Here is a 27,105-nt window from a genome sequence, read left to right as displayed (position 1 = left end):
TGTACAGTACATTGTGCTGTACTGTATAATCTTAAAAGCAATGACAAGGTGGACTCAAGCCCAGGAAAAATTCAATAAAAAGAATTTGAGACTCCTTAAAGGGGAATCACACTTGGAAAAATTCCTGCCGTTCTCAGCCTAAAGAATGACTTTTCGAATCACATGCTCAGGTGTAGCACCATTCCCTTATGCTGTCATTCAGAACAAAACAATAATGAAAAGGCAGGTAGTCCAAAATTATAACGATCCAAAAGGTAGCGACATGTCCTCCTAATATTACTTATTAAGTAATTATTAGATGTTTTAATTGCCTGTATGTTGGCCTGGCGAATTGGCTAGGAATTAACATACCTAGGTAGCATTGCTGAGTGTCGCAATCGAGCTATATCACAAAAACTGGTTTTTAGAAAAAAACGGCTTTTTTTTTACATAACTTGCAATATTCTGAGATATGATGATGCAATCCAAAAATTGAGTAATACATGTGACCCACGTGGGAGGCTCTGCTCAGTCAGCCACTCCGTTACACATCGTTAGGCCTAGTGAGAGGATATCCACACTCAGTCGCTCTATGTATTTTCATGTATTTTGTGCAAATTGAATCAGTTCACATGCACTATACATTAGTGTTTAAGTGAATACAGTAGTCTCAGAGCATGTGACCTTACTTATATGCATCTGACCTCCTGAACCACCTTTACGCTTGGATTTTGCCCTTGCACAGCCAACCCACCAAGTATTTTTTGCTAGCTTAGCATGTTTATCATTTATCCATGGTCATTTGAGAAAAACAATAAAATTTAAATCATTACAGTACTCTAATGTGGACTAGAAATAAAGAAAGTATAATATAAAATTATAAAATAAGAAAAATGAAGAGTACGAGTGTGTATGTGTGAGAAGTGAACATTTTGTGTGTGGAGGCAGCAAACTGAAACTGCGTAGCCGCGCTCTCTCCCCGATGTGAGTCAGCTGGGTGACTGCCCAGCTGAGTGACTGAACTGTGAGTCAGCTGGGTGAATGCCCAGCTGAGTGGCTGAACTGTGCCTCATAGCCCAGAGGATGGTTTGAGTGTGGAAAAAGCTATTCTTTGTGCATAAAATAATATATACTCTACCAGTAAATGTGAGAAATAAATAAAATAAAAGAAAAAATATTGCATAGCCATTTGGTTATGTGTGTGATAACTCCCGTGCACGTAAGAAATGCCACCCCCCCCCCCCTTCTCTTTTTTTTCTTGTATTGAAGATTATGTGGTGCATGTAGGAGTAAAAAAAAAATTATGGAAATATCTCTCGATATATGAATGGGTTAGGTAAAAATCGTTAAATGAATTTTTGTATCGAAAATAACAAAACAAATTATAAAAATAGGGTTTGGTTCCCCAATGACAAAACTACCCATAAAACACAAAATTGGTTCACAAACAAGGAATAAACCCTACCTAACTAATGATAAATAGTACACAAGTCCAGTCCAGTACTGTAATTTTCTACTTAACACATTAAAAACATTAATAAAATACTATATACTGTAGATGAAAATATGAGCTAAAACCATTCAGGAAAAGTTACATCAAAGTTTAACATAGCTGCCATTTGTGTTGATGCTGGCTGTGTTACGCAAGGCTACGCTGCTGCTCTCAAGCCTCGCCATAGCAACCTAGCCCAGCTGGGAATGCTCCCCTCCTGACACTTGGAAAACTCCCACATCCCAGTCTCATACACAAAGAAATGTTTATTCCCTTTATGTTCTTGAAATTACAATAGTTGTTTCTTTTGCTCTTTTTGCACATTATGTATGTAGGAGTGCGTGTGCATGTAAATTAGTAAAAAAAAAAAAAAAAAGTGAAGAAACTTACCGGTAAATTTTTCTGTGAGAAATTACAAGTTCAATAATAACCATAACATAACTCCCTACAGCTCATCCTAATTTTTGCTAGTACACAAGAAATGTTTATTCCCTTTATGTTTTTGACCTTATGATAATTATTTTGGGGGGCATTCTGTATGTAAGATTGTGTGTGCATCTAACTGAATAAAAAATAAATAAAATAAAATACGAAGAAAGTGATGTTTATATACTCAAAATTACGAGTTGAAAATTAACCACAACATAACTCCTATCTCAGCCTGGTAGAGAGAGGATTAGGGGGCTGTGGCTGCCCCAACTGACTCCCGGGGGCGTGCGATTTGAATTTTTGCTGTGACCCAAATTCATACAAGCAGAGGAAGCTTTCATAACACAAAAATGTGGTGGTAATTTAGGAAATATGTATAAGCGAATTTTCACATCTCAAACGTTCGTATAGTGAGAGATACCTGTAAATCTACCTGAAATTACGAGTTGAAAAATAACTACCGAGTGCTAATTCAGGATTTCTTCTCTCTCGCATTCGCTGGTAAAGTTGGTGCTGTAAGTGCTTACAATATAGAATTGTGCTGTATATACTGCACTGTAGTGCAGTGAATCCCCCAAGACCTCTGACACCTACCACATCGCACCACAAACTTGAATTATCATTCTTCACCTGCAGTGCTGGTAAGCGTTAATTTTGGTGCACATTTTCTGATTATGGCAGGTTATTTTGGCCAAGTAGTAGGGTATTGGAGTGGGATTAAAGACCGGGAGGAAAGTGCCTTAATAACTCATAATGGTTACAACCCCATATATTCCGAGTTATAAAACCTCGAATGGACTAGAAATGCAGTCAGAATTTGCCCAAGAATTCCTGTACTCTCCATTTTCCTCAGATCTCTGTTTTCATGGAAAACAGCATTATTGCCTTTTTTCTCCTAAGGAATGCAGAAATTCGCCCAGCGTGACAGCCCCTTTAGGAGTCCCCCACAACTACACCATTAAATAAACTAACCTGAGCCATTTCACCATTCATAGTCTGATTCTGCTGGCGCCCCATCATCATGATCACATCACGATAACTATCAAAGTCTCTCTGCACGTTCTCAGCTTTGCGACATTCCTGGTGATATTTATCAGTCACCTAAAAAATAAAATAAAATAAAATAAATACTCCATATTACATAATAAAAATGAAGCAAAGTTCTGCATTGAAATAAGAGCTATTGAGAAAATATGGATTAAAATATTAAAAACCAGTAAAGTGTAATATGTACTGTATTATGTACTTTGTCACGTGACAAAATAGACAGTACAGTAATAAAACCATTGTTTTATGTCTTTATGTAGTGGTCAGTCCAGACCAGTAACATATTATATGACATTCCCAATGTGTTGGTCATGCAATACAATACACTCCAGAAGTCATATTAGGGTCATTGATGACTGAAATGCAATCACAACAAAGATTAAACTTTCCTATTAAGTTTCATCAAAATTAAATAAAAAATAAAAACAGGCCCAGAAAAATCAAGATGACAATATACTGTACTTATTAAACAAAAGCAAGAAATGTACAGCCACTTCCCAGCTATCATACAAGCAACAGCTGCCAAAAAATATGCACAAAAACCCTCTCCTGTGTGCAAGACAAATGCATTGCAGCCCAAAGTGAGGAAAGACACAAGGTATCAATGTATAAGGTGTGATACTTTGTGACTCATTCTTTGTTTTGAGCAATACCTGTAGTGTATATAATACTAACATAGAATAGCCTAAGTGCAAAAATGTTAAGAAGATACAATACCAGTGATGCACACTCTGGCTGTGTACAGGTGGTGGTGGCAGGAGCTGACGTAGTGCGACATTACCACAGCACAGTGAACCAATGTTTGTGGAAATTGCAATGGAAAATTAACATTATATATAGTAGAATGATGTAAATAATTTGAAAATACAATCATAAAATAAGGTAAATATAAGCAACAAGTGAGTCCATACTAACATTACACCGTGTAAGGAGGAAAGTACAAGTGGCAACACCACAGCCCCCAACCTGGAGGAGATGCCACCCATGATGTCACAGCCACTAACATGCAGGGGATTCATTCCCCACATGTGCACCACTTAAATTGGAGTGTGCAATACAGTGGTCCATCGGTTAACGAACGGTTCGGTTAACGAATTGCTGTGAGTATCAGCTGATCAGCTGATGGGCTAGTCTGCCAATTCAGCAATCTGTTCTATGTTTACATTCGTTTCCAGTGGCGTAAATATAAATAAAGTAGTGCTCTTTAATATTTTTGCATTTTTTATATTAAAATTATTAGCCATTTTAACATTTATTTAATATATTGAAAAAATATGCAGTACAGGGAACTAGTTTTTTGTGCACCCATCAGACGCTTGACTCAGCCAACAGGCGTCAGTTGGGCTCTGTAGACAGTGGAGTGAACATCTATTTTGTTGGTGACTTGAATAATTTGCATTTTTCATTGAAATTATTGGTCATTCTGAAACTTAGTTAACATATTGATAATATATAGCGCAGTGCAGTGTTGATTTAAAGAAAATAATCTTGAATTAAACCTAGTGAACTTAAAATTTTATGAGTGAAATGACGACATCAAGCATGGGTCCCCTGAAAGGTGATTTATTCTCCATCCCCACTTCCTTCTCTTCTCCCTTCTCCTCCACCCCCACTTCTAATTCCCATCATCAACAATGAGGAACCTTCTACATACACACCTCAAAGTAAGTGTACTTTACTGCATTTTTTTTTTTTTTTTACTTTGTATGTACTTTTCGGTGAGCTGGAACCAATTACCCAAAATCCCATTGAAATAATGGATTCGGTTAACGAACGACCCTCTGGAACAAACGGTCCAATTTACGAAATTTTGGTTTACGAATTAGCTCCCATAAGGAATTTTTGTTCCATTAACGAACAAAACCTCGATTAATGACAGCCTTACGAATAATTGGTTCTATGTTTACATTCGTCTCCAGTGGAGTAAATATCAAGAAAGTAATGCTCTTGAATATTTTTTAAATTGTTCATATTAATATTATTGGTCATTCTAAAATTTAGTTAACATATTCATTATATATGCAGTACAGGGTACAGTTTTTGTGCACCCATCAGCTGATTGACTCACCCGCCAAAGCTTCTCTGTTTAACTTTGTTTACAGTGGAGGAAACATGGAGTTTGTTGGTCTCTTGAATATTTTTTACATTTTTGCATTAAAATTATTAGTCATTCTGAAATTTAGTTAACATATTGATAATTAATATACAGTATAGTGCAATGCAGTGTTGATTTAAATGAAATAATCTTTAATTACAGGTAGTGAGCTTAAAATTTTATTGGTGAAATTACTGTATCAAGCATGGGTCCAAAGAAATCTAGAAAGGCGATTTCAATTCAAGTGACACAGGAAATTATTAAGAAACATGAAGAAGGCATTAGAGCCAATGTACTGAGTAAAGAATATGGCATGTCGGCATCAACTGTGTCTACAATTATTGCGCAGAAAGACAAATTTAAAGCAGTGAAAGTGAGAGACAATTATACCAGTGATTAAAGGTAGATCACTAATTGCAGAAACAGAGAGGTTACTTCTTATTTGGATTAAAGAAAAACAAATGAAAGGAGATTCCATTTCTAGTTAATTCATTTGTGAAAAAGCCAGGGAAATTTACAAACATTTGAAGGAAGATCAACCTAGTTCTTCTGATACTGTGTTTGAAGACTCTAAAACCAGCAAGGGCTGGTTTGATAAGTTTAAGAAAAGAACTGCCATTTATATGTTGTTAGGCATGGCAAAGCTGCCAGTGCGGATAAAGAAGGAGCTGAAAAATTTGTAATAGAATTCAAGAAACTGATGAATGAAGAGGATTATCTTCCACAGCAAGTTTTCAATGTGGATGAAACCGGGCTGTTCTGGAAGAAAATGCCCAAAAGGACATTCATCACCAGAGATGAAGTTGCTTTACCGGGGCATAAACCCATGAAGGACCGTCTCACTCTATTGCTTGGTGCCAATGCTTCAGGGGATTTCAGACTGAAGCCTATACTCATATACCGCTCTGAGAACCCCAGGGTGTTCAAGCAACAAAAGGTGGTAAGAGGACAACTTGGAGTTTATTGGAGTCGAACCGCAAGGCATGGGTAACTAGACAGCTCTTTAATGAATGGGCAGTTGAGGTGTTTTGCCCTACTGTGAAGAGTTACCTCACCACTAATAAACTTCCTTTAAAGGCTCTTCTCCTTATGCATAATGCCCCCGATCATGACCCTGAGCTTGCCAGCACTTTGGAGGCTTGATTTAACTTTGTCAAAGTTTTGTTTTTGCCACCCAACACTACATCAATTATGCAGCCAATGGACCAAAATGTAATCAGCAACTTCAAGAAGCAGTATATGAAGAAGATGTTTAGAAGGTGTCATCAGGCAACTACCATTGATCCTGATCTATCACTGGCACAGTTCTGGAAGACGCAATTGATCGTGTCAGCAGGGAAAGAAGTTTCTACTCGATGCCTGAATTCTGCATGGAAAGCACTGTGGCCATCAGCAGTCCATGATTTTGAAAGATGTCAGGAAGAAGCAGAGTTGGACAAGGAGATTGTGTTCATTGGTCAGTCAATGGGACTTGAAGTGGAGGAGGAGATGTTGAAGAGTTTGTGATGTCTTATGAGCAGGAACTTTCTCCTGAAGATTTGAAACAACTGGATGAGATGCTTAAAACAGACAGTGGTGAGGAGGAAAAGGAAAGTGATGACCATATGTCTTCATCAGATTTAAAAGACATTGTTCGCCACTGGGAGATATTTACGAAACTGGCTTCAAGGCACCCTGATGTGGAAACAACAGAACCTATGTTGTGTGCCATGGAGGACAAAGTGGTCTCCTTCAAGAACCAGCTAATGATCAGGAGGAGAAATGCCACACAACTAACACTTGACAGCTTCTTCTCTAAAATGCAGCATGAGAAAGATGATTCCCCTCAGTGTTCCTCTCCAAAAAGGAGAGAGGATTTTCATGTTAAAGAATCTGTCAGTCCAGAGGTTCCTGACATTATTATGGAAGGTGACTTGCCTTCCAAGAAGCATTAAAAATGCTTCTCTTCTCCCTTCTCCTCCACCCCCCCACTTCTAATTCCCATCATCATCATCAACCAGCAACATTCTACATACACACCTCAAAGTAAGTGTACAGTACTGTACTGTACTGTATTTTGTTTATACTTTGTATGTACTTTTTCTGTGAGTTGGAACCAATTACCCAATATCCCAATGAAATAATAGATTCAGTTAACAAAATTTTCGATTAACAACCGACTCTGTGGAACCAATTGTGTTCGTTAATCGAGGGACCACTGTATTTAATTTTCAAGCTTTATAGAGCATAAAGGATCTATTTAGCATGAAAAAAACATTTTCTCATGGCTGACAAGTAGACGTTAATTTACGGAGAGGGCGGCCGACCAGTTACGAGTTAAGTAGTGCAAGGATAAATATGATACAATTTGTGAATATGCAAAAGCAGTTCTACTAATATTGTACAGATGAATAAGATCTCTTTTGTCACTCACCTCCTTTAACTCCTTTACTAAATGACTAAATTCATTTTGGAGGATATTAAGCCTTTCATCCTGCTCTGTTAACTTATTATTTAAAGAGAAATAATTATCTCTTAACATTTGGATTTCTGCATTAAGTTGTTGTCTAAGTTCATCCTGTAAGAATTCAGTATGCCTAAAACTCATTTCATTCATTTTTGCTTCCTCTTCAATTACTCTCAACTGTTCAGAGAGATTGGTATTTTCATTTTCTACCTGAAAAACACAAAGCACAAAGAAGATAAAGCAAAAGGAAAGACAAAAAGAATATACTGTAAGTAGTTTGCTGACACATTCTGTTGAATTTACAGTATACCTAATCCATCTCAATATAGAAATGAACATTGTTGTGTGCCAACTGAAGGACAGGAAAAGTAAACTAAAGAAAATTAATGATGAAGATTTTCGATGACCATATTGTACTACCATATGACTAGATAAATTGAAATATGAGCATTCCCAGACCTATGAAATGGTTCCGTTCCTGAAAAGCCTTCCATAAATTGATTTTTCACTAATTGGATCATATTTTCCATAGACTCACATTATAAAAGCTGTTAAACATTCTTATGGAAAGATAGAGGATGGGGTGAATCCCAAAAACATCTCAAAATGCTACAGAACATACTTTTAATTAAAAATTTTCATGAACACAATTACTATTAGCCTTTAATAAACATATGCCCAGTAAGTGAAATGCATTCAGTGGAGCACACGTTAGTTACTGAGAAACTGCACCACTGGTTGTGATGCAGAGCCACACTGAGGTCCAGCCAAGATATACAGTATAATGTACACTGTATACTGTATACTATACTTCTGGTACTGTATACTATACAGTACCGGAAATTTTATTTTGTAGTGATGCACCAACGGTAAGAATAATGCACTCAACAGTAAGTATAATGCACCATACAGTCAACAGCAGAAATTCATGATAATTAAAGATATAATAGATTTAGAAGTAGCTATTCACTTAGTTATTGAAAATTATCACAAGTGCATTAAACCTTTGAATTATATTTTCAATTCAGCACAGTAAACTAATGAGTGCGCACACACACACACACAGGCTACAGGCATGGACTACGGAGAATAAGGTCACCATCAATCACACCAAAACCATAGTCATGCACATCAATACCACCACCACTCCAGTGCAAGCTCCAGCAGTTACAGTGGGTGCCCATCCTCTCCAGTTAGTGCAGTCTGCCAAACTCCTGGGTGTAACTATACACCACAAACTGGAGTGGAAGGCCCACGTAAACAACACAATCTAGGCAGCCTCGTACCGACTCTACATGCTACGATGACTCAGGTCACTTGGGGCACCCACGCCAGAGCTGAGGACTATCTAAAATGCATTTATTCTCCCAAAATTAAAGTATGCGTCACCAGCCTGGTCGTCTTTTCTCAACTCTACCCAACAATGTCAGCTAGAGAAGGTACAGAAGAGGGCCAGCAGAATCATGCTCGGCGCAAACTAATCCGGCTACGACAACGCTCTCTCCACCCTGGAAATGCCATCCCTCAGTGACCTCCACCACCACGCACTAGCAGGGTTTGGCAGTGGACTACTGCACCATCCTAGTCATCGCCACCTACTGCCACCGTCAGTCGCCCACCCACCTCGCGCAGTCCGCCACTACAACAAAATTCAGCCCATAAGAGCCCGCACTGATAGATATAAGAATACCACCATCCCATCTATTGTTCAAATAATAAACAGCTCCTGATTTATGTACTGTACAGCCCTGTAAATGTACTGAACGTATATTATTATGTCGAAATCACATGTAAGTTTATATATTTTCAGCCACCGGCTGCAGCTCTATTAATAAACCATTTATTATTATTATACACACACACACACACACACTTATCCAGTGACTTATTTTACTTAAATTTACATTTGTTTGAATTTATGGACTCTGACTATAATTAAATAAAGCTGTGGTATCATAATCATCAAAGTTTTTATGGCCCTTTTCTAAACTTACATGGGTTAACCATGATTACCTGATGGCGGCTCTCTACGCTGCATGGTTTCTTGCAGCCTCTCTCATCAAATACTTATCTCTGAGGTAATTTCTTATAAACTCTCCCCATGTCATCTTTGCCTACCCTTTGCTCTCTTCCCTTTCCACATTCAAACTGATGCATCTTTTCACCCAGCAGGTTCCTCCATTCTCTCCACTTGCCCCAACGATCTCAATGTACCTTTTCAACACACTGAAACCCCATGAATTCAATATCATCAAAGTATTGAGTCAAACAAAAGAGTACAAAATATAGAACTGCCATACAATTCTGTAATAAAACATTACATACAAATTAGTATTGTACTGTACATATAAAGCTGTGCTTAGCAGAATGTCCTTTATTTTGGTCCAGCATCTCACTACACTGCCCCTCATACTGTCACTGGATGTTTCCAGTCTTCTCAATGCAGCATAAAATGCTTCTTTTATATTCTGTTTTTTCAACTTCTACACCCTCCTTCTTGAGACATACCCCTTCCATTCTCTGCATCTTTTAAGCAGCATGTTACACAAGTAATCTATGTTGCAAGACACATTCTTCCCCTACTCTCACCTTTACACCCCTAACAAGCTTCCTATCTGATTTCCTAAAGAGAAAGTACAGTAATCAATCTGTGTTTTTGTTCCATCTAACTCATACATAATCAGCCTACTCACCCTCTTCATAAACAACATGTGTACAACCACGTTCATTGCATCCCCGAACTCAAATATTCTTTCTCCTTCCACATTTCTTATATCATAGCCTTTTCCATCAGGCATACCTTCATAACCTTCAGTGCGTACACTGACATGACCATTTAGGTCACCACCCAGTATTACAATCACCCTTTCACCAAGCTCCAATGCTATATGCATCAACTCATCCTTCACTTCCTCACTCTGCCCAACTTGTGGGGCATATGCAGATATGACAGTCGTCAGATCCTTTCTTACTAGCAGCTTCAAAAACAAAATTTTCGTATTCATCCTTTTCACCTCTAACACTTTCTCCAGCCACTTTTTGGTAACGAAGATCCTTAAATCACCTGCTCCATATTCACTCCCCTTTCAGAATATTTTGTACCTATCATTCTTAACAGTAATTATCCTTGGTGAGTCACCTTTCCACCTCATTTCTTGCACGCAACAGACATCAAGCTTTCTATGACCGGTGTCTCCACAATCTCACCTGCTCTTCTGCACATGGTACACATGTCCAGACTATCAGCCCTGAACCCATCTACATCAGGTTTCTTCCTTTTGATCACACACAGTTTCTTGTGGCATTCATTCATATGCAGGTGGTTTTTGTAAGGTAGGTTTATGTCTATCCATTGTAATGTCTATCTTGATTGGTATTAAGAGTTGGCTAACAACCTGAATGGGTTGTTCACCCCTCCCTTAACTCACCACTGCAAACCCAGATAAGAGCACTCTTGCAATCCAGATACCATAGCAAGAGCAGTCCAGTGGCCTCAGGGTGACCCACAACTACCAACTTCAGGCACACCCTTCCATGTGTGACAAAGCAATAAAGGTGACCACTGTATTATGTGCTTGATGATGGAGCAGCCTCTCAGGGCATTACCTGAATTCAGGCTCCAGTAATATGAAGAAGAGCCAGCCAGTGAAACACTGATTTGATTCCCCCTGTACAGGCAGCACACCAGCCCAGAAAATGCAGCAGAGACCAGGGGAGGGACACAGCCTTTTCCAAATATCAACCCAAAAGGAATAAACAGTTAGCAAGGCAAGGGTCACAACTCCCTGAGGAAGTCAAAGACTACCTGGATAATCAGCACAAACCTGGAGAATGGCTGTAAAATGATGATGATAAGTATAAAGACAACAACAAAAATTTTACAATTAGTTAAAATTTGAATTTTGTATTACAATAATTCTTCATAAAACAATTCTGGTTGTCACACACAGCACTTTCACAAAAGAAGCAAGAAATGATAGAGGTAGGTTAACAACATTTTGAGTAAACAATGAGAAATGTAGGCAACTGCCAGTCACTGACCTATCATGCAAAGTAGTGAAGGATTCCCTGAAATTCAAAAAAAAAAAAAAAAAAATCTTCAAGATATTAATATTATCAAAGCATTTCACATGCTAATTTTTACTCCCTCAAATGTGGAAATTACCAAAGACCAACAAAGATTAGCCATTATTCCTTAAAATATCAAAATATAAATTCTGTACATACAATGGATTTTATACGAAAGAACCGTAGTGACTTTTCCCATGTTCATCTGCCAGCCTCAGTGGCAAGGTTCAAATTAACAGCCTATAGGAGTCCATATGAGTACATAATCAAGCATTTGTTGATAATTAATAATCTTAACCATATTCTAGCGTCAAAGACTAGGCTACCTAATTTAGATTAGTAAAAATATTAACCATATTCTAGAGTCAAAGTCTAGGCTACCTAATTTAGATTAGTAAAAATATTAACCATATTCTAGAGTCAAAGTCTAGGCCACCTAATTTAGATTAGTAAAAATATTAACCATATTCTAGAGTCAAAGTCTAGGCTACTTAATTTAGGTTAACTTAAATGAAGATATAATAGTTCACATATTATTCCATACCTGCAGACCCCAGGATGTAAGCCATTTTTAGATTATCCATCATATGAGGTCCCCCACATCGTAAGGATAACGCAGAACACCCCGGACAAAACCCGTTTTTTGTTGGAAAGCACTATTTTCGGCCTAGCTCTATACGATGGTAGTGGATAAGACCTCCTTACTAGACTGTAAATAGGGTTGAAAGCCCTTTGAAAATAGGGTGTAACATCGATTTGTGGCAGACAGGAAAGTATGGGCTTGGCTTTCAAGTCGTCAGGTGCTCTCATCCCGTCAGTGAGTGAGTAAGTAAGGAGCGGGCGGCCAATCACAGTGGCCGGCCCGCAGCCTCCTCCTCTGTCTCGGCCAATGACAGTGAGCATCTGCTATCTACGTCACGGCCCCTCCAGCCAATGGGCGCATAATCCCTCTCTCCCTTTCCCTCAGTTCTCTTTTCTTGTGGAAGGATCTACACTCTGATATCAATTAAAGTAAAAAAGCCATAAGTGGGTGGCAGTTTTATTGCTTCAAGTCAACACTGCAACAACCCAGTATATGTACATTACTTCATGATGTGCTACCTACCTTCTGCAAGTACAGTCCTTTAGCTTCAAAATGCATCAAAAATGAATGCTGTATCTCAAAAAAAACAAAACAAATTTATGCTTGTTAGAAGTTGGAAAAATTTTAAACTGTAGTTGATATAAACTACCAGTTATACATCATTGCTCATGCTGTCTTTGTCATATATCTTACCACAAACTGCCCATCAAAAAAGTGGCAACGTACTGTAATACTGTAGGTCACGCAGTCAATCAAATCTAATTCACCATTCATTAGAAAAGCCATTGTACATGCATGGAGTGAAACTGCCTCATTGTTTTACTTCTAATTTTTGGCCAAGGAATGAGTATACTGAATGTTGGGAATAATATAAGGATATGCATTGAGGAAATGCTGAAGGAACCTTCAGCACCTTCTTGGTGGTGGTATACAGCTTACTGGATATAGATACAGAAGTATTCTAGGAAGAGTTGTCAAAAAATACATTGCTTTCAATACAACAAGAGAATATATATATACTGTATATATATATATTTAAAGATTAGTAGGGTCATTACCTAATACCTGACCATTGTGGACCTGGTCTCACCCTCCTCTGTATATATACCCTTGTTTTGCAATTCCCTTTAGTCTGTACTCATTCCTGAAGATGTGAATTACACGAAAGCGCTTGGGAACTTCGTGTTTTCTTCTTTCCTTGTGGTTATCAGCATATACCTAGATCACGCGCACCTACAGTGATTTACTGTACTTGCATATATATATATATATATATATATATATATATATATATATATATATATATATATATATATATATATATATATATATATATATATATATATATATATATATATATATACAGTGGCCCCTCGGTTAACGAACTCAATCCGTTCCAGAAGGTCGTTCGTTAACCGAAACGTTCGTTAACCGAAACCATTGTTTCAATGGGTTTTTGGGTAATTGGTTCCAGCTCACCGAAAATTTCCTAACTTCAACAAAAATGGCGGAAAAATTTACTTACTTTGAGGTGTGTATGTAGAAGGCTCCTGGATGATGGTGATGATGTGCATTTGAAGTGGGAGGTGCAGGAGGAGAAGGGAGAAGAGAAGGAAGTGGAGGTGGAGGAGAAGCATTTTACTGCTTCTTGGAAGGTGAGTCACCTTCCATGAAAATGTCAGGAACCTCTGGACTGACAGATTCTCCACCATGAACATCCTCTCTCCTTCTTGAAGTGGAAGGCTGAGGGCTAGCATCTTGTTCCCTCTGCCTTTTACTGAAGAAAGTGTCAATTGTGGTCTGTGGGGCATCTGTCCTCCTCACCATTAACTTATGTTTAAAGAAGGAGACCACTGAGTCCTCAACATGACACAAAGTTAGTTCAGTTTTTCCACTTCTGGGTGCTTTGAAGCCAGTTCCCTGAACTTCTCCCAGTGGTAAATCACATCTTTCAACTGTTTAGCTGACATATGGTCATCACTTTCAATTTCCTCCTCACCACTGTCAGCCTCTACCCGTAACATCTCATCCAGTTCCTTCAAGTCATTAGGAGTAAGTTCCTCCTCATGAGACATCACAAGCTCTTCCACATCCTTCTCCTCCACTTCAAGACCCAATGACTGACCAATGGACACAATCTCCTGGTCCAACTCTGTGTCATCCTCAAATCCCTCAAAATCATGGACTACTGATGGCCACAGTGCTTTCCATGAAGAATTGAGGGTTCTATTGGAGACTTCTTGCCATGATGACACAATCAATTTTACAGCCTCCAGGACGTTGAATTGTGTCTTCCAGAACTGTTTCAGTGTTAGTTCAGGATCAATGGAAGTTGCCTGATGACACCTCCTAAACATTTTCTTCATGTACAACTTCTTGAAGTTGCTGATCACATTCTGGTCCATTGGCTGTATGAGTGATGTAGTGTTTGGAGGCAAAAACAACACTTTCACAAAGTCAAATTTATACTCCAAATTTCTGGCAAGGTCAGGGTCATGACCAGGAGCATTATCCATGAGGAGAAGAGCCTTTAAAGGAAGTTTATTGGTGGTTAGGTAGCTCTTGACAGAGGGGCAAAACACATCAATAGCCCATTCATTAAAGAACTGTCTTGTCACCCATGCCTTACGGTTGGACTTCCAATAAACTCCAAGCATTGTTCTTACCACTTTCTGTTGCTTGAACACCCTGGGGTTTTCAGAGTGGTAGACAAGCATAGGCTTCAGTCGGAAATCCCCTGAAGCATTGGCACCAAGCAATAGAGTGAGACGGTCTTTCATGGGTTTATGCCCAGGTAAAGAGGCTTCATCCTTGGTGATGAATGTTCTTTTGGGCATCTTTTTCCAGAACAGCCCAGTTTCGTCAACATTGAACACTTGCTGTGGAAGATAATTTTCTTCTTCCATCAGTTTTTTAAATTCAATTAAAAACTTTGCTGCCCCTTCTTTATCAGCACTAGCAGCTTCACCATGCCTAACAACACTTAAAATGTCACTTCTTTTCTTAAATTTTTCGAACCAGCCTTTGCTAGCCCGAAAATCTTCAAATTCTGTTCCTGAAGAACTAGGTTGATCTGTCTTTAAATGTTCATAAATCTCCCTGGCTCTTTCACAAATGAAATCACCAGAAACTGAATCACCTTTCATCTGTTTTTCCCTAATCCAGATGATAAGTAACCTCTCAGTTTCTACGATTAGGGATCTACTTTTAAACACTCTTGTAGATTTGTCTCTCACGTTCACTTCTTTAAATTTGTCTTTTTGTGCAAGAATTGTCGGCACAGTTGATGCCGACATGCCATATTCTTTGCATAGCGCATATGATTTAATGAATTGTTCGTTTTTTTTATTATTTCCTGCTTTATTTGGATTGAAATTGCTTTTCTTGATTTCTTAGGCCCCAGGCTGGATTCAAACAATGTCAACACGTATTTTTCAAAGTTAAACTAGCTGTAAATAAAGAATATTTTCTTTAAAATAACACTGCACTGCACTATATATTGTCAATATGTAAAATAAATTTCAAAATGACCAATAATTTGCTTGGAAACAGAAAAAAGTGTTTAGTTGAAGAGTCTCAAGCAAGATGTTACCTCCAGTGAAAACAGAGAGAGACTAACTCCTGTTTGCTGTGTTAAGAGGCTGGATGCCGCGCATTAAACTAGTCACTTTACCTTCAATTTTGTTCAATAATTGTTAAAATGACTAAAAGATTTAATATTAAACTTTTAAAATTATTGAATAGTATAAACTTCTTGATATTTACAAAAATAGTAAGGAATTTAAGCCCTAGAACCGATTAATGTATTGGCGGACTGATACTAAAGCTGGGTGCCCGGTCAGTGCAAGCGAAAACATGTTGAGGTCGGTTCGTAAGAACTTCGTTAACCGAATTTTTTTTCGTTAAACGAATTGAAGATCCTTTAACGAACACCTCGGTTAACGTAATTTCACGGCGCCATCAGCTCGATGAACAGGCTTTGTGTGAAATATAACAGAGTCTAGAACTGCTTTTAGTGTCCTTGTGGGCTAGCCGGTAAGCGTTCCCTAGTCCCACCCAGTAGGTCGAGGGTTCGATTCCTTGCTGGTGAGGTCGTTGATATATATATATATATATATATATATATATATATATATATATATATATATATATATATATATATATATATATATATATATATATATATATATATATATATATATATATATATATATTGGTTATAGCTAGTAATTTAGTAACTAACCTTGTCATATTCAATTTGTAGGGCAGCAGCTTTCCCTCTCAAGAACTCCTTCTCTGCACACACATCCCAATATGTATCATTATCAATCATTCTCTCCTTAGCAGTCCATAATGATTTCATTGCAGAATCCAACTGCTCCTTAAGTTTCTCTTTTTCTGACTTAAGTTCTTCATTTTCCTGACACCTTAAAAAAATAAAAGGCTTTAATGATTTGAATTACCGGTAAAATGTTCTTTTATATCTAAAAAATAAGTATTTCATTAATCAGACAAAAATATCGAGGAGGCAACTATTTATAGTTATCAACAAGGTTCTTAATTATATCTGGTTAAATATGAATAAAACAGGAATATTCTACTCAAATATAGAACACAAGATACAGTAGGGTCGGGATATTTAGCGACTTTATATAACGATTTTTTTTTTAATATCGCAGCTACCAAAATTTTCAACATTTTCCTATATATACAGTGGTCCCTCGGTTAACGAACACAATTCGTTCCAGAAGGTCGTTCGTTAACCGAAAATTTCGTTAACTGAAACCATAGTTTCAATGCAGTAAAGTACACTTACTTTGAGGTGTGTATATAGAAGGCTCCTGGTTGATGATGATGATGGGAATCAGAAGTGGGGGTGGAGGAGAAATCACCTTTCAGGGGACCCATGCTTGATGCAGTATTTTCACCAATAAAATTTTAAGTTCACTAGGTGTAATTCAAGATTATTTTCTTTAAATCAACACTGCGCTATGCTATATATTATCAATATGTTAACTAAAGTTCAGAATGACCACTGGAAACGAATGTAAACATAGAACAGATTACTGAATTGGCAGACTGGACCATCAGCTGACCAGCTGATGCTCACAACAAAACGTGATTTTCGTAAGGATTTTGTAAATCGAATTTTTGTTCGTTAACCGAATTGAAGATTCTTATGGAAGGTAATTCGTTAACCGAGGGACCACTGTACTGTATAAAAAAATTTAGTAGTTAGCCTAACACAAAGGATAGCACAGTCTAAATAAATGTTACATTCATATCTAATAACGAAATCATACAATAAATGTAACACTTTACCTTGAAAAAATATGAATATAACTTGATGGGGGAGAAGGGTGATGTTGAGGTTGATAACATCAAGCTTCTCTCCAAGTGTTATAGCCTTTCTTTTACGATCACCAGAACGCTTCTTGGAAATATTTAATTTTCCAAATTCACATTTAATACCACAAAATTGGAGAAATAGTAAGCAAAAATCACTAAGGACGCTTCAAAACAACCCGCGTGTTTCAACTGATCATGTAATGGAAACAGAGAGCGCGGGTGTAAAACGCTATTAGTCCGCACCACGAAACATTTTTTTTTTCATGCAGTATTTATGGGAATAGCTAAATTTGCAAAAAAAGGATGACATTTATAGAGTCCCTATCAAATAACACTTCACAAACAAAACACATGAATCAATTGAACATGTGATGTCAAACGTGAACTGTAAACACTGCATAATCCCGCGCCAAGCGACAGTACACTTAAAACATTTGAGTGGAACGCGTTACAGTCAACACGAGTTCGCGTTTTACAAACATCGTTCTTCTATTCATCAATCGCGTTATAGCCAATTCGCGTTGACAAAACACCCGTTGTAGCAGAAATGACTGTACCCAGAAAATTCCAGGGATGAGGGAGATTTTCCGGCTTTGAGAGTCGTCTCGTTACTCGGAAAGCTCTTATTCCCAGAAGTGCTCTGCATCAATTGCTGCAGCTAATGGAAACATCACTTATCTATATTACTGTCCATATCCTACTAGCCCTAAGCTAAGCTAGACTGCAGGACATTTCAATGATTCACACACACAACCTACTGGCAATTATGGAATACCGTACAGTACTACTCTAAAACTCTTCATATATATTCCCCTTTTACCCAAATATTCTGTAATTCTCCTTCCACATTGACATCTATTTTAACCCACACAATAAATTCTTTTACTCTTCCTCTGCACTAGTCAAAAGTGTAATTTCCAAATGTCAAGTAGCACTCACCTTATACATTATTTGCATACATACAGTCAAGATATATGGAATCTACAAGAATGACCTGCTTAAAATGTACTGTATTGTATATGCCAATACATAGTTACAATGTAATAAAAAAAATTACAATGTCTACTTACAATATCATATGCTGCTTCTTAAGATCTTCTATTTCACTTTCTTTCAACTGTAGGACCTTCTGGCAGTTATGCAACTTTTCAGTCAGGGTTGCAATTGCTTCATCAACTTGGATGTCATGTTGTTGCCTTTGTTCCTGAAGCAGCTCACGGGACAGTTTTAATTCTTGTAGTTCCTCATTCTTCTCCACAAGAGAAGAACATAGTTGTTCATTTACTGCTTCCATATCCCCAAGTCTCTTTTGCAATATTGTTTCGGCCTCCATCAAGTTTGCCAAACGTTCACTGCAATTGCCATACCAAATATGGATTCAATGACGAGGAGTAGGATGGAAATAGAAAAATTTATGAAAAGAAGAAAAATGGAGTTGCCTTGCATACAGGGGATGAAAAGAAGAGAGGAGAAAACAGTGGAACTTGGGAGGAATATGTAATATTCTTGGCAGGAGGATATGGAAGAGCAAAGCATATACGGTGCAGTATAGTAAAAATAATTATAGAGAAATAAGTATGTATGTAATAAAAGTTAAGATAGGAAGGAATGATAAGTGTAATGTGGACACTGATCAGAGGACAGATTGTGTGCATAACATCAGGTTCGAAGACCAAAAGAGAAAGAAGCATTTAGAAGTAAAGTGGAGGAAGTAACCAAGAGAGCAGACCAAGACACCATTGTCTATGTAGCTGGGGATTGGAATGCCTATGTGGGAATAAGGCAGTTTGTAAAAAAAGAGTCGGTAGACATTCATGGTTGGGCAACAGAACAAGAGGAGGGATAGATTTGGTTGAGATGCTGGAAAGACAAGCCTTGGCACTAGCAAAACCCCTTATTCAAACAAGAGGAATAAAAGAAGGCAATACAAAGAAGTGGCAACTTTAGGCTTGAGATCAATCCGATAATTGTTAACAGCAGATAACTATGATGGACAAGGATTTGAAAAGCTATCACAATAGGGGGGGGGGCATAATGCATCCATGTATAATCCAGTGGTGCTTAAATGGATAATTGGAATGGGGAAAAGGAAACCACAGATGAAAAGAAGGGTAATTAAGTGCTGGAAGTGTAGTGAAGATGAATGGGAGATAAAGGAAGGCAGTAAGGGGGTATGCTAGGAAACTGGGAGTGTGGAAGAAGTATATTGAAAACCTGTCAAGGAAGCTAAAGAAATAATGAGATGAAGTGGAGAGAGCAGTTCGGAAGATAAAGAGCAAAAAGGCAACTAGAAGTGACGAACTGACTGTGGTGATGCAAGCGGCATGGCAAACAGCTGGTGAATGGTGTCTTAGAACAAGATACTGGCAGAATAGAGGAAGATGATCTAACCTAATAAGCACTTTTTCAGCAACACAACTTAGGTACAGTAAACCCTTGATAACTCGGAATTTCATATAACTCGGCAAGGATATGGTCTCTGAATGTATTATAGTAAAACTCAGGAAATGCTTAGATTTATCAAATTATCTGGGAAAATCTCGGCATATCCGGCCACCTGCATCACCTACCATACCTGTGTCACCTATCATGCATCTATGTCACCTACTATGAAGTTTCATCCTTTGTCTGTAGTGCTGGTAAGTGTTACTTTTTTTACATTTAGTAATTACATGTAAACATATGTCGGTCAATAATTTTTTATTCTTGTATTTTTGCCTCAATAAGTCGGAATTTGGGATAACTCGGCAAGGTCAGAGCCCCATATATGCCGAGTTATCAAGGGTTTACTAAACTCATTAAGTGGAATATTACCGTATGTACTGTATAAGCAAAACTTTTTGCATGACTGCAAGCCCTATACAAGGACGAAATTTAAAATAGGTATGGGATGGAACACCTAGTATTTAAAATAGAAATGTACAATTAATACAGTAAGTCCTCGCTTAACGTTGTTTCGGTACTACTTCGCTGAACTTTAGAGACCAAAAATTCGTTTAACGTCCCGGTGATCCGAAACTACGCCGTTTTGCATCGTCACGGACTACTTTCTATGGCGCATAACCCGCTCGTCTGGTCGCGCTACGCTCTCTCAGCTCGGCGCGCTGCCCTCACTCGCAAAACGTCACAGCGTCCTCAAGCAACGCCAAGCCAGTCTTTGTTACGACTTCACATTATTCGTGCGTGTTTAAGTGTTTTTGCTCTAAAACTGTACTCTAACCATTCGAAATGGTTTCCAAGCGCCCATCAAGTGCTACTGATGCTAGTATAGTGAAGAGGCAACGTAAGACCATTACCCTTGCTACGAAAATGGATGTATTAACCCGATTTGAAAAAGAGGGAACGTGCTGTGGACATAGCCGCTGTGCTTGGTCTAACCCCCACAACAGTGCATACTATCCAAACCAACGCTGACAAGATTAAGGTTAGTGCTGGAAGTGGTTCTTCTCTGAGTGCTACTAAGACGACTCGTACTAGAAGCACTGTGATAGAGAAGGTGGAAAAGATGCTGGCAATATGGATGGAGGACCAGAATCAACACAATGCCCCTGTGAGCCTTATGGTTATCCAGCATAAGGCCAGATCCCTGTTTGACGACTTAAGCAGAAGAGCGTGAAGGATCGGATGAAGAAACCTATACGGCCAGCCAAGGCTGGTTTCAATGATTTAAGCATCGTTATAACTTCCACAATATTAAGATGATTGGTGAAGCTGCCAGTTCAGATACGGTTGCTGCCGAGACATTCCCAACAGAATTCAAATGGATTATCCAGCCAGGAGGCTACTCACCAAAGCAAGTCTTCAATGTGGATGACATTGGACTCTTTTGGAAGAGGATGCCTAGGAGGACCTATATCTCCAAGGAGGAGAAAAGAGCCCCAGGGTTTCAAGCAGCAAAAGACAGCTTGTTGCTGCTGCTTGGTGCGAAATCTGCAGGTGACTTCAAGCTGAAGCCTACGCTGATTTTTCACGTTGTCAACCCACGGGCCATGAAAGGTTACTCTAAGGATCACCTACCTGTCATTTACAAGGCAAATAAAAAGGCATGGATAACCGGCACCATATTTAGCCAGTAGTTAAACATGTACGCCGTCCCTGCACTGAAGGAATACTATGCCAATAAGAACCTTGACTTCAAAATTCTTCTGATCCTTGACAATGCCCCAGCTCATCCTCCCAATCTCGACGACTTGCATCACAGTGTAAAAGTTGTATTCCTGCCTCCCAACACGACAGCAGTGATGCAGCCTATGGACCAAGGCGTCATCGCCGCATTCAATGAGTATTATTCACGCCGTACCATGGCCCAGCTGCTCAAGGCTATAGACGGAGAAAATAAACCAACGATCCGAAAATATTGGCGCGGCTTCAACATTCTTCATGCATTTGACAACATTGGCAAGGCATGGGAAGAGGTTTCAGAAAGTTGCCTGAATGGTGTGTGGCGTAAACTGTGGTCCGAGTGCGTCAACAGTTTTACGGGATTCACGGACTTAGTCCCAGCTGTGAATAGGGATATCCTCAGCTTGGCTAGACAGGCAGGCTTTGATGAGCTGGAATCAGAGGATATTGAGTACATCCTGGCATCCCATACAGAAGAGCTCACCAACGAAGATATGCATGCAACAATTAACAGAACACAGTCCCGTTGAAGACGACGACGACGAAGAAGAACCTCAACAAACACTAACGACCCAAACAGAGAACGTAGTTCAAAGGTTCAACGCAGCATTGAGGACAGCCTTGGTTGCGACACCGAGTTCTATAAGGAGAAGAAGATGAGTACACCAAGCAGTCAACGCTGGATTCATTTTTTCGTCGCGGGACGGCAGCAACTTCTTTACAACAGCCGGCAGCCGAGGAGGAGCAAACAACAATGGAGGAGGAGCAACCAGCGGCGGAGGAACCTCAGTCAGGACAGGAGGAGGAGGCAGCCGCAGAGTCTACTGCCCTCCTCCTCCGCTCCCGCCATCCTCCTCCTTAGCTCCACACACTCGCTCTACCACCTCCGCTTAAACTTAGTACTGTAGTTCTATATACTATTCTCTATAGAAATGGCAATAATTTTCTGTATATGTAACTTTTTTTTATCTTTCTTATGGGGAAAATTGATCCACTTAACATCGCGTTTTCAGGAACGTAGCCCCAACGTTAAGCGAGGACGCCCTGTATTTATAAATCCATTATTGATGAAATACATACAATATGGTAGATAATGACACTAAGGATAAATTAGAGTGTACTGTATTATACAAAAATGTAAGGACTGGTAAATATGCTGCAAAGAACAATAATTAAGGTCTAAAGAATATTGTGTGGCTTCTATTCAACAAATAAGTAAAATGGCTAACTATCTATTATTAGAGATGATGGTCCCTTTAAAATTACTCTTCTTAACCCCTACACCCTGATTGACATTCCGGAATGTCCATCTGGGGCAATTGACCTTCCAGAACACGTGCCTTTTCGCAGCATTGTTTGAATGCCCAGCACGGGTTATTACGTTCCAGCGTGACTATGTGCCTGTCACATCACACGCTCGGCCACAGGGAAGCTTCCTGAATGTAAGTACCTACTCTTGTTTGTTTCATTTTCATTGTTTGTCCATTTTATTATGTTGTATCAAAGTAATATTGCTATAAGTAGTGTTATGTAGTTGTATTGTAGTGTAGTATTACTGGAAAATAATGCTATGATTATGTTATAAATGTATTTATTTGTGGAAATATTATTCTGATAATTATTAAATGCTCTACCAAACACAAAGACAGCCTGGCGACACTCTGAGTGTGTGTCGCCGAGCACTTTTATGAAAAATAATGCAAATAAAATATTCTAAATTAATTATTTATCGGAAATAAGTATTATGGTCAGTAAGTATATGCATTACTGGCCATCCCAGACACAGAGGCAAGCAGAAAATGGCCGCTAAGTACGTAGTGATCACGAGCGCTAGCCATCAAAACAACACTTTCCCCTTATCTCCCTTGCCACTGCAGCCCCAGGGAAGTTTTTAGAGGGTCAATATAGTTTTCTTACTGCTTTTTTATTGTTTTATCATTTAAAAAGGCTAAAAAAAAATTTTGGAAAAGTTGATTTTTCTCGATTTACCCTGTGTGGGGGATACAGCCAGCGGCACCCTAGCCCGGGGCATAGGGGGTTACAAAAAAAAAAAAAAAAATCAAGAACAAGTATTAATATAAGCTAAATACAATATATTTTAGAATTATCTTACCTTAGACTGTTGTTGTTAGTATGTAACTGTTCAATTTCTGATGCATGAATGTTATTTGCCTGTTCCATGTTTTCCATAGCTGACTGCCATGAAATTCGTTCTGCTTCCCATTGATCCTTTTCAGCTTTGTGGCTAGATAGGTCTTCTTTTAATCTACTGGTTGTTGACATATACTGCTCTAACTGTTTTTGGAATCCATCCAGTTGAGAAGATTTTTCATCTAATTGTATCTGGGTTTCATAATTAGTTTTTGAAGCTTTTTCAGCTCTTTCTTCCACTTCTTGTAGCCTTTGCACCAACCCTTTCTTTTCTTCACTAGAAAGTAATAACTTATCTTGAAGACATTTTATTGCAGCATTCTTTTCATTTTCAAGTTCCATTACAGTATTCTGAATCAGTGAATGTTCCTCTTCTTTAGCTGCAAGTACTGCTGTGGAAACTGAAAGTTTAGTGACAACTGCACTGTGTTTCTCCTGCAGCAGTTTCAGTTCCTCCTCCAAGATGTCAACTCTAGCTAATGCCTCTTCTGCACATTCAGCACTCATCTCAAATTGACTTAATTCTTGCGATTTTTTCACTACATCTTCCTTTAATCCATTTATTTCATAATTTGCAGCTTCAAGCTTATTTTTCAAGGTATTCAGATCATCATTCAACATCTGTGAGTTACTGTTACTCTGGCTTAATTGCTCTTCCTTTTCATTAAGAGATGATGTCAATATTTCACAATGACTCTCCACTACCCTCAATTTTTCAGATACTTCTTCTACCAGTTTCTCCTGTTGTTTCTCCTGTATAATGCTATTTGCTAGCTCAGTACCTTTTTCTTTCATTAAATTCTCCTTTTCCCTTAAAGTTGATGTTACTTCTTTAAGTGATACTGACATCTCTTCAATATTAAGTGTAAGCTTACAAATCTCTTGGTCAGCTTCCACTAACCTTTGCAATTTCCCTTGGTGCTCCTTGTTAAGGTTATCTAAAGTTAATCTTTGATCTGCAAGTGTCTGCTTCAGCTTTGTGTTCTCTTCTGTAAGACCTTGTGCTTTGATGTCAAAATTGGAAATCAACTGGTTGACCTTAGTTTGAAGCATTTCAACTTGTTTTTTCAATTCAGAGCTATGATTTTCAGTTAACTCAAGAGCAGCTTGTACAATGTTAAATTTATCTTCATTTGCAGTTTTTATTCTTTCATTTTCACCTTCTAACTTCTTATTTACCTCCATTAAAGTTTCAAGGTGAGCTGTCATGTTCTCCACTTCCTTCTGACTGTTTTGTACGGAATTTTCTTGTTTTTTCAAAATCTGGCTGAGATTTGCTATCTTTTCAGTTTGTTGTTTTTCTGAAGCATCATACGCTACTTCAATTTGTTGCTTTTGTTCTAAAACATAGCTAAATTCCTGTTCAATACTCTGACATTTTCTTTCAAGACATAACACATGCTCTTGTTTCATCTCCAAGGCAGAATTGCTTTCATCAAGTGCTATCTGCAAATCCATTAGTTTCTCCTCAGTTTCATGTCTTAATGCTTCTAACTGATGAAGAAGTTCCCTCTTTTCTGACTGTGCAGCACCAAGTTCTAAGGACAAGGTTTCTATTTTTCTATTATTCTCCATTAATGCAAGTTCCCCCTTTTCTAAATTCTTATCCAAAGCTATAATATGTTCAGCATGCTGTTTCTGCACATCTTCCAACTGAGACTTGAACAGTACTTCCTTTTTGGTAAGGGCCTCAAGTGCCACTTTTGCATCCTTACATTTCTCCTCAATCTCTAAGATACTCCACTTTTTCTCTTCCAGAGCAGAGAATAAGTCTTGAATAGTGTCTTCCTTTTCTTTTATCTGTGTTTCAAGTTGTTTTTCACCTTCGGCTTTTTCCTTCTTCAATAATTCAATCTGAAAAAAAAAAAGAGATTAAACTATGAAATCCTGTTTTATGACTGAGGTGAGGAGACAAATAACCTGCTAAAGCCCCAATAGAACATTGCTTTGTCCAGGGAGTTATCTGAATTCTGGAGGCAGAACATGAACTAAACAGTTACTACATGCCCAGTAGTATTGGGATACTAAATCATTGTCCAACCCGAGTTTATTGGCCGTTTTGAAAACCATTAAGTCATACAGTACAATGGGATGAACACTGAAACCAATTGACTCATACCTTGAACTTAACAGCCTTAAATACAAGATCCATCCTTGGAAACCTCATATTTTCCTGCAATAAGGAAACCCACAAAGAGAAAGGGGAGAGATTCCAGGTCACTTACATCTTCCCCTCAGCCTTGATTTATGGCCAACAGGTTATTAATAAGTGACCTGTGAGATTCCAAACCAACTAAGAATGGAAGAACTTATGCAGCAAGTAAACCAGCCTTGCACCACACCTGAGAAATAATATCTTCAAGGAGGAGAACTAAACATAAGTACTACTTTACACTCCAATGAAAGAGTTTTCGCTCAGAAGAAAAAGCTGTATTTTCAAGAAAGAAAGGTAGTGTTCCTGAATCATATACAGTACAGGTACACCACCAATTTTCCGGGAACCAATGGTCCGGCACCTCCTTAATCCAGACAGAATTATGAGAGGGCATTTAACTCCCCTCCCTCCCAGCCAGGGTGATGGTAGTTTTAGGCTTTAAGTTTTTATCTTATAAAATGTAGCTGACTAGACTTAGCAGAATATAAATTGTATTGCTGGAATCTTTGTAAGATAGTGATTAATTTGAGTATAAACATCACTTAGTTTGCACAAGAGATAAAAAATTTAGTCTAGTGTGGTAGTACATTTGAGTATAAAGTGTGTACAGTAATGTTGCTCAAAATTATGGCTTTTTCATATTTAATTTACAATTAATATTTGTTTAATTTAATTTCTAGCAGTCCATGGTGCTTTCAAAGACAGGGAAGGTGTATAATTAGTGGGTCAGAGGTGTATTGTTGAATTATTATTACCTGACCCCGGTTGGTCCGGCAAAACGGATAATCCGGCAAGGCTTTGGAACCAAGGGTGCTGGAAAATCGGTGGTGGACCTGTACAACATATTCCCAAACAAAACATTTGAGTGGTTGCAATAAATTAAAATAAAAATATCTTCAGGAACAATCTACAAGGAGAAAATCCAGGTCTCCAATCCACCAAGGAAACAAACTTGAGACCACTCTCTCCTAAAGTTAGTTAGTCTACCTTCAAGTCCACTCTTTGCTTTGTTATTAATAAAGCCCAGAGTGGACTTGAGGATAGACTCAACATTTTTAATACAATTGTTTCTGATTATTTGTGAGAGGATTTTCCCATTACAGTATTATTTATTTGTGTGTGTTTTGTGCGTGTGTCTACATACACACACACACATATATACAATACACGTAAAGGAATTTACTGTCTC

The 27,105-nt window shown here is 38.3% G+C and overlaps 1 protein-coding gene across 1 annotated transcript in view; it reads right to left on the bottom strand.

Annotated features, from left to right (window-relative positions):
- LOC121873309 (centromere protein F-like) overlaps nt 1–27,105 on the bottom strand; it is a 145,070-nt gene that overhangs the window by 67,016 nt on the left and 50,949 nt on the right. The window contains exons 16-19 of the mRNA XM_042376814.1: nt 23,724–25,615; nt 18,559–18,840; nt 16,383–16,566; nt 2,873–3,001 (exon numbers count right to left, since the gene is read on the bottom strand). Coding sequence (XP_042232748.1) covers nt 2,873–3,001; nt 16,383–16,566; nt 18,559–18,840; nt 23,724–25,615 — 2,487 coding nt within the window. The remainder of the gene's footprint in view (nt 1–2,872; nt 3,002–16,382; nt 16,567–18,558; nt 18,841–23,723; nt 25,616–27,105) is intronic.

The sequence above is a fragment of the Homarus americanus genome, unplaced genomic scaffold (genome assembly GCF_018991925.1).
Source record: "Homarus americanus isolate GMGI-L3 unplaced genomic scaffold, GMGI_Hamer_2.0 scaffold32929, whole genome shotgun sequence".
Taxonomy (NCBI): Eukaryota; Metazoa; Arthropoda; class Malacostraca; order Decapoda; family Nephropidae; genus Homarus; species Homarus americanus.
This window is presented reverse-complemented; position numbering and strand designations above follow the sequence as displayed.